General features: G+C 38.1%; 1 protein-coding gene across 14 annotated transcripts in view; it reads right to left on the bottom strand.

Annotated features, from left to right (window-relative positions):
• Positions 1-15,255, bottom strand: part of cacna1g (calcium channel, voltage-dependent, T type, alpha 1G subunit) — a 322,261-nt gene that overhangs the window by 186,573 nt on the left and 120,433 nt on the right. For all 14 annotated transcript variants that reach the window (XM_017695914.2, XM_017695912.2, XM_017695906.2 and 11 more), the window contains exons 3-4: positions 13,676-13,787; positions 1,805-1,938 (exon numbers count right to left, since the gene is read on the bottom strand). In XM_017695914.2, the coding sequence (XP_017551403.2) occupies positions 1,805-1,938; positions 13,676-13,787 (246 nt within the window). The remainder of the gene's footprint in view (positions 1-1,804; positions 1,939-13,675; positions 13,788-15,255) is intronic.

Below are 15,255 nucleotides of genomic sequence, written 5' to 3'. Positions count from 1 at the left end.
CCCATAAACAGAAAAAGGATACTTTTAAGATCACATTTGACCGACAGCCAAAGATGAGACTACTTTAGTATAAGGAGCTGGAGAACAATCTGGCAGCTGTGCAGCGAGTGAGCGGATCTCGTTACTCTGACGTAGCAAAAAGCTGCTTGTTTAGGAACCATAATTTGGCAAAAGGAACTGCAAACAATAAAATACTAAATGACACAGACACGGCCCAGTTTATTCATTTCTTACTTAACTTATTTAACTGTTATAGAAAAGCAATAGAATACCCGAGGTCGTGTGTTATCACTAACATCACAGCTGTGATGATCTACGGTGACAAAATCACAGCCATGATGTTATTTCACAATATCACACCCCCTCTTGTGTTCTATTGCTTTAATATCATATCATCCACTCATAATAGCTGTCATTACTCTGTATCTGTAGGATGATAGATACATCAGCACATCTACTTTAATCTGTCTTTATATTTAAAGGAAAGAGATGAAAGCAATAAAAGATCAGAATTAATGTGCACTTCATATAATCAGGCTTTGGCTAACTAGCCACTGATTAACAGCTAAATGGGTAAAAGGACCCAGAAGAATGATTGTTTTTTGCTCAACAAGCTGAAGAATCCTGCCTGATCTTCCGTTCAATGTCAACTTCTATTTTACACTCATTTTTTTTTCATTAGAGCAGTTGAGAACTGATCAATTGTTCATACAGTTGACCAAGCTCAGAACACACCCTTCCATAAAGCTTTGAGGTGTAATGATTAGACACACAAATAAATATACATTGACAAGCTAAAATAAGGACTGTTTAGATGTAAACACACACACAGAAAATAAATACTGTATCAGACTGAATTTACTCAGTTCTAATAAGTAGGCTTAATATCATTTCCAAATGAATAAATATCACACATCAGCAGAATTAGTGCCAAATTACATACTAAAAGACAAATGTGTACTGATTCCATGTAGTACTTATTCGAATCAGATTAATTATATATATATATATATATATATATATATATATATATATATATAAAACTTTTTCAGTGCAAGTACATCATTAGCTCTCAATAAAATAGCATAGTTGGAGTTTCTATTAAATATTAACTACTTAGCTACTTTGAGTTAGAGTTTTTAACTGTGCTAACTTGTTCTCTAACTAATCAGCATTGTATAAGTTTCTATTACAAACAAATTTAGACAAAGGTAGAGTAACAATTAAGCATTATTAGAGTTTATATCGCAAACTACTTGGTATGTTAATATGCTAGTTCTCTAACTTTTCAGCATTATTTGATGTTTTCTCCAAGCTATTTAGAGTTTCTATGCTAATATGCTAGTTTTCTAACTATTCAGCATTATTAGAGATTCTATCACAAACTACTTGGAGTTTCTAAGTATGCTAATATTCTAGTTTTCGAACTATTCAGCATTATTAGAGAATCCATCACCAAAAAAAAAAACAACAACCATGAAATCAAATCCACTCATAATAGCTGTCATTACTCTGTATCTGTAGGATGATAGATACACCAGCACATCTACTTTAATCTGTCTTTATATTTAAAGGAAAGAGATGAAAGCAATAAAAGATCAGAATTAATGTGCACTTCATATAATCATTATTAGAGAATCCATCACCAAAAAAACAACAACCATGAAATCAAATCAGACTTAGATTAATACTTAATCTGTGGTAATGCCACCTAAACAATCACCTGACACCCAAAATAATAAAACTTTAGCACGGTAATGAGGTTTTTGGATTGTTTCAGTAAGTTCAGTCTGGCCTCACTCACCCAGCCAACACAATGAAGAAGTCTAGCCGGTTCCAGGTATCTCCAAGGTAACACTTCTTGCCAAAGATGCCCAGCGCCACCATCTTGATCACCATCTCCACAGCGAAAAAAGCAAAGATGAAGTCATCAAAGTCCTAAAAGGGGAAAAGCATTCAAAGTGTTAGCATTAAATCCTTCTTCTGCAGGATTAACAAAACTGTTCTTGTTCAGCTCGAAGTGCAGGAGACAGAGCCTCTGATTCACGCTAAATGTGCAATTTCACAAATATGTGACCTCATAAAAAACAGATAACCTCATAGTGCCATATAGAGACCGGAGCTATATTCTCTGCTTTAACATTAACATTCACAGCATGGCGTTTGTTTATGTGTGTGTGCACGAGTGGATCTATAAGCTGACTGAGTGGCCCGAAACAGCCGACTCATGTTTTTTTTTTTTTTCCTCTGCAAATCCTGAACCAGGCCCTTCTATGATGCCCTGAATAAGGGTTCAAAATGTTCTCTAGAGGAAATACCTTATTTATTTATTAATGATAAACACAAGTTTTCAAGGAACACAGTGAAACAGATCTGCATGTAGGCACCAGGCAAATGATTAATTAATGCAAAGCCAACCAATTAAGTGAAAAAGTGAGTTCGTAGCAGGAATTATTAAGTTTACTTTGCACTCTCCGCAGGCATATTTGCTCGCGGTGCCAATTTGTTTTCCCTACCTTTATTTTGTATTCCATATGAAGATGAAAGATGAAGTCAGGGCATAATTTTGACACAGTGTGGAGAAAAAAAAAGCATCACATTATTATTCATAAAACACTTGTTTGTAATGATGTGAGAAGCAGTTGAACAATGCTGGACAATAGCCGTGGAAATGCTAACTAAATTGGAGAGTTTTCCTGGAAATGGATGAAAATAGGACTGTTTGGTTTTTCAAACAGAAAAATAAGGGAGAAATTCATCGTAAATGGTATGCATGCATCAAATTAGCACAGAACAATGGGTTGTTTTCCATTTGGAATCAATAAATGGGTAAATAAACCCATTTGAGAAAGGCTTTTCTTCATTTTCCCTACATCAGACATGGGTTATGCCACTGAGCTGAAATGCCTGTATTCTACAGCATGACGATCAACACAGAATTCTTCGTTTAGTTAATTATCCAGTTTTAATAATGAATACACTCTGGACAAATGTACTTCAGAAATGAAAGAGTCTTCTAGTCTTCCAGCTGGTGCATGAGAAATGGATAAAGGCACTGGGGCTGGTCTGGCCTCAGTGACCCCTCCCATTTCCTCAAGGGTAATTGTCATCACATGGGAAATGCACCTGGGCTTTCTGAGTCAGCTGGAGCATTAGTGATGACTCCTAAGCAAGGGAATCCCTCTAGCCAAGAGGCTTTCGCAATGCAGGGAATGATAATTAAGTTGCTGTGGATAAGCACACCGTCAAGCTCCACATCATTTCAATGCTAGCTCTAAAGTGTTGGCCACTCTATGGAGCTTTTGTCATTTGGAGTTAATGTTTTTTTTCAATAGGGAACATTGTCAAGGGGTAGATTCTGGCACAGTGTGGTGACAGGTCATTAAACATGAATGCTTTGAGACCACAATGCTTCTGAAGCAACTGAAAAGGCTATAAATTTTAAGCAATGTTTTCATGTTTGGCTTGGGAACACCACTGCTGGTCACATGGCCACCCACTTGGCTTGTCAGAGCATAATGAAGTATGAAACAGGCTACACCTATGCACCAACCACTGTAGAAAAGGAAGGCATTTGTTATTGTGTCCCTGGTCACAGTAGGCATGATTTATCATGACAGTTTAAAAGATGAAGTTTTCCCATTATCTTCGATCACAGTGTGACTTCTGCCTGCTCCAAGTGCTCAACTAGCTTAAGATCTTCCCTAATACGGCATCTTAATGAGAATGACTGCTACAGAGAGTACTTAATTGGAAATAACCAATAGTCCACCTTTCTTACAGCAATACAGGCCACACTAGTAAACATGAAACGTCATCATGGTTAAAATAACCAAAAATTGAATCTTACTTTGATTTCAAACCTAACCTTTAGCATAGCATGTTTACAAAAACAAAAATAAATAAATAAATACCATGATTATTAAGAACAGTGGGCCTCATTCACTAACTGTTCTTAAGAAGAGATTTCTTCTTAAAGCCCACTTATGCCGTTTTCATGAAGATTCTGACCTTCAGCAATGTTTTCTTGTTTGGGATTTGTTCTTAGATCAGAGCAGAAGCAGAGCAGAATCTACACACACTCAAGAACACAAAGGTGCAAATAATTTTGTACTTTAAGAACAAGTCATAAATCTGACATAAACTTTATCTTAGAACCTTTCCCAAGAACTAATTTGAGAAGAAACGTAGGACGATATTGGTGAATGAGGTCCAATGAGAGTTAATGAAAAGAAACCAATAAAACCTCTACAAATTCTGGGAAACTAATCTTTTCACATTATTTAACCCTTTAAATAGCCATGACCAGTCAAATATTTATGACGTACTCCCATACCTTGAGAAACGGCATTCTATGTAGTTACTTAATAGTAAGAATGTAATAAGCCAGAATTTTAGGAGTTCAAACATTTCATTGGTTTATCTGAATGTAAACATGACATGTGAGAATGACAGTCATATTTGACCAATCAGTTTAATTATATACCATATAAAGTTGTATTTGCCAATATTATCAGTTAGCACTTATCAGTTAACTCCTTAAAGTCTGTCCCAATCTCAAAATTTTACATCAGTCAAGCCCTACGTATAATACAGGACATGTAAGACAAGAAACTGTAATCTAAGAGGACATGAAGGACATTCATTCTAACCTAATCACGGATTGTTTACAAGAAAAAAAAGAACAAAGATTGTCAAATGAATTCTTCAAAGGCATGCTCTTTAAGAACAACCTCACAGTCCTGTATGGTGTCTAGTCTGCTTAGCTGTCTGTACATGAGCGCATGTATGTCTCTGTGGACCCTCCATGGTTCAGCAGTTCTCTAAAGAAAAACAGAACAGACTGGGGGAAGCCCTCAACACAGCACACAGCCTGCCAGCGTGCCTTAATGATTCAGTATTCTCATATGCATTTCTCTCTATTGCTCTCTTTCACTCCTTGCATCTCTTCCTCTCTCATTTCCCTCCTTTCTTAGCCCACATTGTCTCCGCTATCTCTTTCAGAATTCCTCCCTCCTCTTTTTTTTCTCCACCATCTCATCCACCCATTTCTATTAAAGACTCGTCATCCCTCTCTTTCATATCTTCAGCCGAGGGTTTAAAAATAGCCAGAGTCGGTGGAGAGAGTCACATGTGGTGTGACTGAAGGCGAGAGAGTTCATCGGCGTGCTGTGATCTTTTCGGCACTGAATAAATCTTCTCATGGTGTCCCCTTTGTTGTCCGAGCAGCTTAGTCGTTTATTGCCTGCGCAATGAGTTTGATAGGATTTCGCCTTTGCTGGCAGAGAAGGTTATTCTGGTGCGACTGATGGCGTCTCTGCTGCATATACACACATCCATAAGCAGGATCATGCCTAATTCAGACAGTGTGGAGAAACATATGGTCACCACTCTCTCTCCTCTGTTGTATACCTGTCTATTGGCAATGCATTTCATCACATGTATATAGAGCAGTTGCTAAGCAGAGGAAGGTGTCATTGTGTGTAAGGGAGGTGAACTTACAGAATTTACAGTGCACAAGTGAGTAAATAATAGAATCCAGCACGCATAAAATCATAGAGAAGCAGAAAAAAGGAACAACTACAGGGGTCCAAGCACTGTTTGCAGGGATTTCCCAATTTATCATTACTGCAATTACTGTTAGTCTTCATTTTATATTATATATATATAACGTTTATATTCTAATTTATATATTATGATTTAGATATCTGCTGATTAATTTAACAATATGTTCATACATTATGTTTGGGAAAAACCTAGGAATAGTCCACAAATGTAAATTATGCAAATTACATTCAAATTGAAATAGAGAGACTAATGATTTTGTTTGTCTTAGCAGGGCTTTTAATACAAGTGCTACCTCAGTGAAATGTCAGAATGGGATGTCAATTGGCAAACAATAGGCTTTATTTAAAATACATTGTTTACAAAATAAAACAAATAGAGTAAAAATCATATATCTACAGCATGAATTTAAGGCAAATTAAATTAGTTAGCTATCAAGGTTTTTTAGCATTTTTTTCCCTCATTAGTTAAATGGTTAACTTTAGGTTAACATGAGATAAAGAAAATTGTGACAGGCTACAGGGTTGGCAGGTAGACAGGACTGAAGAAGCCAAACTGATCAGAAACCAATGTATAGACTGTGTATGACTACCATAGCTAGATCTGTGCCTATGAAGACTACGAACTATGAAGAGACGAAGCAACTGATCCAAAAATATTCATATTCATTATGAGTTTTATGCCTATTGCTTTGTTAAAAAATCATAACAAACAGATATTTTGGGGCCATTTGGGACTATGTCCTCAGACCCCAGCAGTAAAGCCTCCCTATCCATTAAATCTCCAGTGAAGTTTTTCAGGCTGAGGACAAGGAATGTGAAATAAAAAAAACATTTAAATCTCCATTCCTTATGATTCTTGGGTTATAGACTTCGAGAAAAAAGGCCACCTTAAAATTATGCATACTGCTTGTCTCTCTCATACTGCACATACTGCGGCAGCTACCACTTGCATTGTATTAAAGGCGTGGTATGCAAAACTGAGCCGCGTGATCCGCCCCCTCTTCTTAAAATAGACGTCTGTTGTTGTTTTTGTTGTGAATGATGTTCTATGTCAGTGTATGTGCTGATTTTATTGTGCTGTGTCTGCTGTTTTATTGCGTTGGGGTGTGGGTTTAGTTAGTGTGGGTTGTGTGGTTACCATAGAGAGAAGTTATATGGTTGGAAGCAACCTTCCCTGCAATTCTGCTCTTTTATTGGACAAGCAGAAAAGGCAACTGAAAAATGCCAATTTCCTGAGAACGAATAACATTCTCTGTGGCATTGCGGTGGAGAGGAACCAATGTCTACCACATTTCACCATGATTAGAAGTTAAATCTGTCAAAATGCTGCCACCATCTTACTGGTTAATAGCAGCCTTTTTTTTGTTTTGTTTTGCATAATCACTTCGATACTGTCCTTAAGTAGGATTGTTAAGTATCTGTACTTTACTTCAGCATTTCTGTCACTTAATATGTTTCACTTTTCCTCAAAAGAAAAATCTGTACTTTCACCACATTTTCAAACCACGCTTGTTACTCTACATTTTTATTTACCTATTTTGTTCTATTCAGGCATTTCATCAAGTTCCATATTGTTAGCTAATGGATTAGCAATGAATTGAGAAATATATACACACATTTCTACATTTCTATAGTGGTCAACTGTGATAGGCTGCTTCCACATCTGTCATTTGTATTACTTTGTAGATGATGCAAGCTGGTCTAGCATACTTATCATTTATGCTTAATGATATGATTGCATGCATCTGGTTAACGCTCAATAAAGAACACCTGTTTAAAAAATATTTCATAAACACTTTTGCTTTTCTTCTTTAAGCACATCTATGAGCATGAAATTGTATACCTATACTGAGTTAGATACTTCTACTTAGTAGAAAAATATAAGCCATACTTTTTTTGTAATTTCATTTTTGTAAGGCTCTTGTGAATTTCCACCACTTCCATGCATAACTACATGCAGTTTGGTGAGGACTGGACCAAAAGCTCCTGCTTTACAGCTGTTTAAGATTAATGACCTCCACCCCAGAGTATCTGATCAGAAGGCTGGCCATACTGCAAATCTAAATATCTCTCTATTAAACTGTAGAATCAACTCTGATTTATTTGAGCCTACTTTGATGTAGATAGGACTAGTTACCAAAAGTAGGTTTTACATATAATGCAAATTAGCTCAAAATCCAAATGTGAATATTCCTGTGAAGAGGCTTTTTCAGGTCTAATAATCCAAGGACTCTAGTGAACAAAGAGTCTTACTGAATGGCTCACATTTCAGGACCAAAATGTACCAAAATTGGGCTTATTTGCTTTATTATAGGGTATTTCTGTGCTTTATGGTCTCTGCTGCCCTCCGCATATCAGCAGACAAAAGTATACATAGTATATATAGTTGTGTACATACTGTAAATGTCTCTATATTGTCTTAAATTATTAGTAAAGTGTTTATTTTTACATAAATGGCTGCAACTGTAACAACTGCAATTTCCCCCTGGGATCAATAAAGGAATCTGAATCTGAATCTATGACAAGAAGAAAAAGCCTTAAAAGAAATGGCCGAGCACTCTGTGCTTGGACACAGCTTGCCGTAAAAAAATAAAATAAATAAATAAATAAAACTGAATGCATCCTGATTACTGTCAACATCCTTTTACTTCTCTTTTCAGCTTTTGAAAAACGTTGAGATCGCACTACATATATTATGGAGTATTATTCATATGCAGTTGGCAAGAGAACAAACATAACTTCGCAATCAGCATCTTAAATTACAAAGGAAGAATGGGATTCCCGCGAACAAAAAATAGAACAAAAGACAGCCACGTGCTTATTCCACCTGGGGAAAAAGATAAGAAAAACTCGGTTTCGGCTCCACTGCCCTTACGCTGCAGGAAAGATCAAACTGTAGGGCACATTTCCACCACAACCCATGCATACACGACTCATTCAGAGATATCTGCTCATTCTCTCACTAAGAGCAGGGTGTACAGGAGGAGAGACAGGGAGAGAGAGAGAGAGAGAGAGATAGAGAGAGAGAGAGAGAGAGAGAGAGAGAGAGAGAGAGAGAGCAAGAGACAGTGAGACAGAGGGATGGAGGGAAGATCACCAGTTAATTCAATCAGATATGTTAATACACACATTGGGAGTTGTGTGTCTATCTTCTGGTGACAGTGAGCTATAATGATGAATGATCACACCTCATGTGAGATGCAGTCAGTGAGATTAATAGCCTCTCTCTCTTCCTCTCTCTCTTCCTCTCTCTTCCGTATATATACGGAACATCGGCCACTACAGATACAGATCCATCATTATTTCTATGAAAGTTGCTGTGCTCAAAAATGGCACATTTTAATTGAAACATGATAAGATAAGCATTTAATCTGTAGTCGGGAGTCCAAGAGAGCACAATTGGCCTTACTCTCTCTGGGTGGGTAGGATGGCCTCCCCCCTCCCCATCACACTGTTGACATAACAGAACTGGCAGTTAGTGCTCTATCCAATGACACTGCATTAGCAGCAGTTCAAAAAGATGTGGTGCCGCTTGACATAACTTGAGGAAGCATGTGTTAGCCTTCACCCTCCCGGCGCCTAGTAGTATTGTGTGAATAGGGAGAAAACTAGGAAAACACTCTACTACGATTCTATTTTTATTGATATTGACCCAATACAAACACCTGGCATTGAATCGGTGCAATTTCTACTTACAATAAAATGCATTTATATTTAAGAGCATTGGGCCTTATTCACCAACCATTCATTTAAGAATAAATTTCTTCTTAAAACACACTTATGCAGTTTTCACAAAGATTCTGACATTCTTCGTGTTTTCTTATTTGGGATTTGTCGTAGGTAAGAACAAAATCTACACACTACACTAAGGAAGATGTTGGTGAATGAGGCCCATTATCACAGACAAAACTATTTTTTATATATGTCAGGAATACATTGGTAAAATGATGTCAATGAACACTGTTTGTTGCTGCATCCACAATTTCAAATTAAGAGTCTACTAAGTACAGCAGAACATGTCAACAATGTCCATATACGCCACCTACTGACTTGAAATGGAATGATGCACAGTGAAAACATATCAGCCTGATGGGTCAACCTTATAGACTGTTAAAGGACCATCCAAATTGTTACCAGCATAAAGTTCAAAAGCCAAGGACTGTCATGGTTCAGTGGCACATTAGCTCCCTGGCATTGGTAACTTGTGAAGGCATTATTAATGCTAAAAGATATATACAAATTTAGGAGCAACACATTGCTGCCTTCTAGGTGAGGTCCTTTTCAGGGATATCCATGCTTATTTAAAAATGCCTTTAACATGACTATGTGGAGCATTATGACATGCAAATTATAACAAACAAGACCCTGTATGGTTGCATGGCTGAAGACTTGTATAATGGACGAACAGAAAAGAAATCTGCTTTTTGAACTGAATCAACTGGTGCCGTCTGTTCTCAATTGATTATTAAGTGCTGTTAAAATAAAGAGTGATATAACACAGGAATCCTGGAACATGTTAAAGGCATAAAATTTGGAATGAGTAAGAAGTAGGTAAATAAATAAGTAATTATGTAAGTAAGTAAATAAGTAAATAAATAAATATGTAGCTCAAACAGAATTGACTAATCATTGCTTTCTCTTTCATTAACATTTCACATATTTTGCCAGCTTTTTTTTCAGAACTGAGGTCTATACACTAACATGATGACTTTTTATTGCAAGTCATCTTGGACTTTTTGTATTGGTCCATTCAGCATGAACCGTTCACACAATGTGAAGGGAATTTCATCCTCATTGTTGTTAACTGCTCAGTCCAGATAGGGTTGCAGTAGCAGTTGAGAGAGCAGAGAATCCCAGACAACCCTGTCCCCTGCAACTTCCTCTAGCTCATTCCCAGGGACCCCAAGCCACTCCCAGGCCAACTTGGAGATATAATCCCTCCAGCGGGTCCTAGGATGACCCCGGGATCTTGTCCCAGTAGATCGTGCCTAGCACACCCCAACCGGGAGGCGTCCAGGGGGCATCCGGATCAGATGCCCGAACCACCTCAGCTGGCTCCTCTCAATGCAGAGGAGTAACGGCTCTACTCTGAGCTCCTCCCGGATGACCGAGCTCCTTACTCTATCAAATAGAGTGTAGCCCACCACCCTTACAATGAAAGCTCATTTCCGCCGCTTGTATTCACAATCTTTTTAAGTTTTTTTTTTTTAAGTTTTAAAGTGATATTGAAAAAAGAAGGATGAGGTTTTGTTATGACAGCTAGGATATACAATTATATTTCATGTTCGTAGGCCTCTCTTCTTTTTCTGACCCAGCAGCCAAATCCTACTTAAACACATCCACACATGCTCATGACAATCTGTACAGTGTTAGCATTCATTCAATATACTGAACAAGGAAAACTCAGACTGATTCCTATTTCTCATATTCTCATCAGCAGCATCAGTTCTGTGTTTAGACTGGACAGTGTGTGTGTGTGTGTGTGTGTGAGAGAGAGAGAGAGAAAGAGGGAGAGAGAGAGGGAGGAGGGACAGAAGAAAGTATGAGATTGAGAGAGAGCAAGTGAGAGAGAGAAAGGAAAATAAGGTTTAGAGAGGAAAGTAAGGAGAGACAGTGAGAGAGAGCACAAGAAAGAGAGAGTGTGAGAAAGTAAGACAGACAGAGCAGAAGAGAAGAGAGAGAGAGTGAGAGCAAAGGACAGAGAGATGTAGAGAGAGAGTGAAGACAGGGGGAGAGGAGAGAGGAAAGAGAGAAGGAGAGGGAGAAGGACGAGAGTGGAATAAAGCAAGAGAGCAAAAGAGAAGAGACAGAAAGAGAGAGGGAGGGAGGTGAGAAAATATAGAAGAGAGAGAGAGAGAGAGAGAGAGAGAGAGAAGCAGCAGAGGAATAAATGAGGATGTGTTGTTGTGTGGGCAGAGACGCGGAGGCAGAAGGGGAAAAAAAGAGGGAGACAGTGTGTGAGAGAGAGAGAGAGAGAGAGAGAGAGAGAGAGAGAGAGAGAGAGAGAGATCCAGCAGACTCACTGGCTTTATTATATCTCATTGGTTTCTATTATTGCACCAAAGGCACTCTTTCTTCCAGCTCATGCCGAGGTTAACCCGAGTCACGCCGGCCCTGGAGACTCCGCATATCTGCCTGACAGAGATGGGAGCTGATTGGCTGTCTTTGTGAATTACCTGGCAGCTGGCTTTATCGTCTTGTTTTCAGTAAGGATGTCTTATTCCCATATGGTAAGGGGGGAGAGTGATTTGATTGCACTGTTGGGGAGGGTAATCGGTGTTAACCCACACGTCCATACACACTCACACACACGACTATGCCTGAGTCACCATTTATCCCACTCTAAAGCTGGCTTTACATGGTGGACCACTGCTGGTTGGGAAACCAATTCATTTCCATCGAACTTAACAGGTTCATGAAGCAATTAGAAATAATGATGTCACAAGTAACACATTTGATTATTTCACTAATTAGCAAATTAGCAGCTAGCATGTTTCATATTTGACATCATTCTAGTTATATAAAATTGTCTACAAACTGCTACTATAAAATCTACAACTACTGCGAACTATTTAGTCCACATTTACATATTTGTATCATTTTAATGTTGAAGAAGAAGAGAAAATGAACAGCCTAGCTATAGCTGTAAACCTACAGGCAGACAACAAGAGAGAGAGAGAGAGAGAGAGAGAGAGAGAGATGTGTGTACCTTCCTGATGTGGAGGAACAACTCTGTATTAATGCTCTTAGCTTTAGACTGAGATGTCCAACAAGCTCATTTAGGAGTGATGGTCAGTTGTCCACATTCTTTTGGTCATACAGTGTACTTTTCAAGCTGAGAGACTAACAGGTCCTACTTTAAAGGTTATATTTAAACACTTATCATAGCACTCAGTGATGAACATTCTGTAGTCATATTCACTGTTACAGTCATTCAATGCATATAAAATCAAGCAAAGCTAGCATTTGTGTGAGAGAGAGAGAGAGAGAGAGAGAGAGAGAGAGAGAGAGAAGAGAGAGAGAGATTTTAACCTTCAGGCAAAACACTTGTCTGTAGTATAAAGCAAAAGGAATTTAGAAGATTTAAACCAAAGTCCATGTCCTTAAGCTGAGCTCTGCTCTCAGCAAGGAAAAGATAAAACAGCGCTGTGTTTTCGCAGTGTAATCTGCCTTGAATTACTGGAGATCACCACATAAGGTTTTGGGCATTTGTTTCTGGAACATGTTCAACATAACATGCTTCGGGATATCTAGAGAACCCCAGTGTTCCGTGCAGATAAAACTACTGCGTGAACAATAACAAAACAACTTTTCCAATAAAAATGAGCTGAAGAAGACCTACAGGCCTAGGGTCCAAACATCAGCTGCTTTGCAGAGTGAATTTAGTATTAACTTTGCTTATGTGGGTTATAGTAGTGAAGGGAATTCTGACTCTTCTCAGTGAGTCAGATCAGTTGGCTCAGCTCAGCAATAGGAGTGGGATCGTTCTGCTTTCAAACGGCTCTTCATTCAGTAGCATTGTCAGTTTATCTGAATCAAACCATGTTGGCGATACTATGACCTATGTTTGCTTTTGCTACTGGACAGTGAAATAACTATTATATATTATCTAATATTCAGTACAATCTTGTTCTACCTTCTAAGTAACACTATTATAGTATCGTTATACTGTATTTATTATAGAACTATGTAATTCTATCAAAATCCATTCTAAGAATTTGGCTCCTGATGGTGATGGCTCCTTTCAACCGGCTAACCGAGGTGTTACAACACATGTATATCCACACTGGCCAGAGTGAAATGTGCACTGTGTATGGACACTTTTTCTTGTTGGCTATGAGTTAAACAAATGTTAAAACTGCCAGGCTATAGCTTTACTATAAATTATATATTATATTTTGATAATATTATAGTTGATAAGAAGCTTCCCTGGAGCCATTTTGATCAGGGTTGCACTGCATGTGAGCTTGTGATTAAACAAACAAACAAACAAACAAACAAAAAAACAATTCAGGCATGTGAGTCAGCTCTCAGCATTCATCTGTAGGAGACAGCTTAAACAGTACATCACTAAATCCTAGCCAGCAGCTGTGTGTGTTAGTCCTCACCTCCAGGATCTTGCAGCGCTCGGAGTCACAGTCGCTGTCCTCACACGGATGGAACATGCCCAGCGTCACACAGTTCAGCAGGATCACGAGCATACTGGCCCGCTCAAACCATGTATGGAAGAGCAGTCAAGGAACAAAACTCGGTAAAGTGACATGTGCATACAGTCAGATTACACACACTTCAATTTAACAGCATCAAAAGAAACAGCTACAAAATCCATCAATGCATTTTTAGAAAAACGTAAACAATGTGTTTTCCTTCTGCAGAACAAATACTGTATTTACAGCAGTCATTTTCATCCAATTCAAATGAAAATAAAATATTCCCTCTTTCTATTAACAAACACAAATATGGGTAAAGGTTAGAATCTGTACTTTCATCAAAATGATCAATCACTTGAGATGTCCTTCACCCACCACCATTCAAAAAGCCTTTTTTTGGAAAGAAAAGACAGTCAGCTGGAGGGAGAAAATCACTGAGCAGTTCTATTTATGATGCAAATGTGATACTGATTGAAATGTTTGGAATCAGCACTTTCAATAGAATTTTTACTAACCTTTAAAGTCCTGTGAATCACTTTTATGACCATTTGAGTAGCATGTTTTGGTGAGAAAAGGCTTCTAGCATGACTGAACACAGACAAATGGAGGAAGAATCTCCTAGAAGTATTATTCACAAACAAAAATGCAGCACTGATTTAGTTAAGAAACTTGTTTCAGCTATGAGTGAGAAATTATTACACCATGCTTGTGTAAGCACTGGTGATGCTAGCTGTCTGTTACCTCAGCTAACCAAGGCCTAGCCTCTAGTCTCTATATCAAACATAATAAATGATGAAACTTTCATTGCATTAAATTCTTTATTAATTAAATGAACTTGAGCATAAAGTGTGTCAACACCTTTTATGTGACAAACTGTGAGACAGATTGCATTCAGGGTTAAATGACATTGCCTGGTATGATGCATGAGCAACTCCAAATTAACAGTAAGAACATGAGGAAGAACCAGTGTCAAACAAAAATATATCATTATATAACTGTATTATAGTCTGCCATAAGTATTACCTGTAATTATACGCACCTCAGAGAAATGAATGTTTAGATTAAACGCGTTACCGCATAATAAAAGACAGCATTTAACAAAAGCAATGTTTAATCAAATTGACACAGCAACCAGAAATGCCATTATAGATGGCTCTGTCCAGCCTACAGCAGGGTCACTGCAGTTAAACGTGTTAAAAAGGAAATAATGATTTTGTCATTAAGTTAGTCACTATTTCTCTTGATTTTCCTGCATGCCGATGAACGATCCTCCACACGCTCTGTGTAATTGATCACCGAGTAGGCGAGCGTTGCCAGTCCACAGCAGCCCGATGCCCAGCCAGGGGTCGGGCTCATGCATTTATATCTAAATTAAATACAGCAATGTTAATCCCCAGGCAGGGTGCTGTCTGAACACTGTGGCACCAGACAAAGAGTAGCTCGTTTTTCTCAATTACTGACAAAGACAACACCAAAGGGACACAATTAAAACAGCAAAGACGACAGATGAGAGGATACGGCATCAAACAGGAAACTTC

Source organism: Pygocentrus nattereri, chromosome 13 (assembly GCF_015220715.1).
Source record: "Pygocentrus nattereri isolate fPygNat1 chromosome 13, fPygNat1.pri, whole genome shotgun sequence".
Taxonomy (NCBI): domain Eukaryota; kingdom Metazoa; phylum Chordata; class Actinopteri; order Characiformes; family Serrasalmidae; genus Pygocentrus; species Pygocentrus nattereri.
The sequence above is the reverse complement of the archived record's forward strand: the minus strand, read 5'-3'. Positions and strand labels throughout refer to the sequence as shown.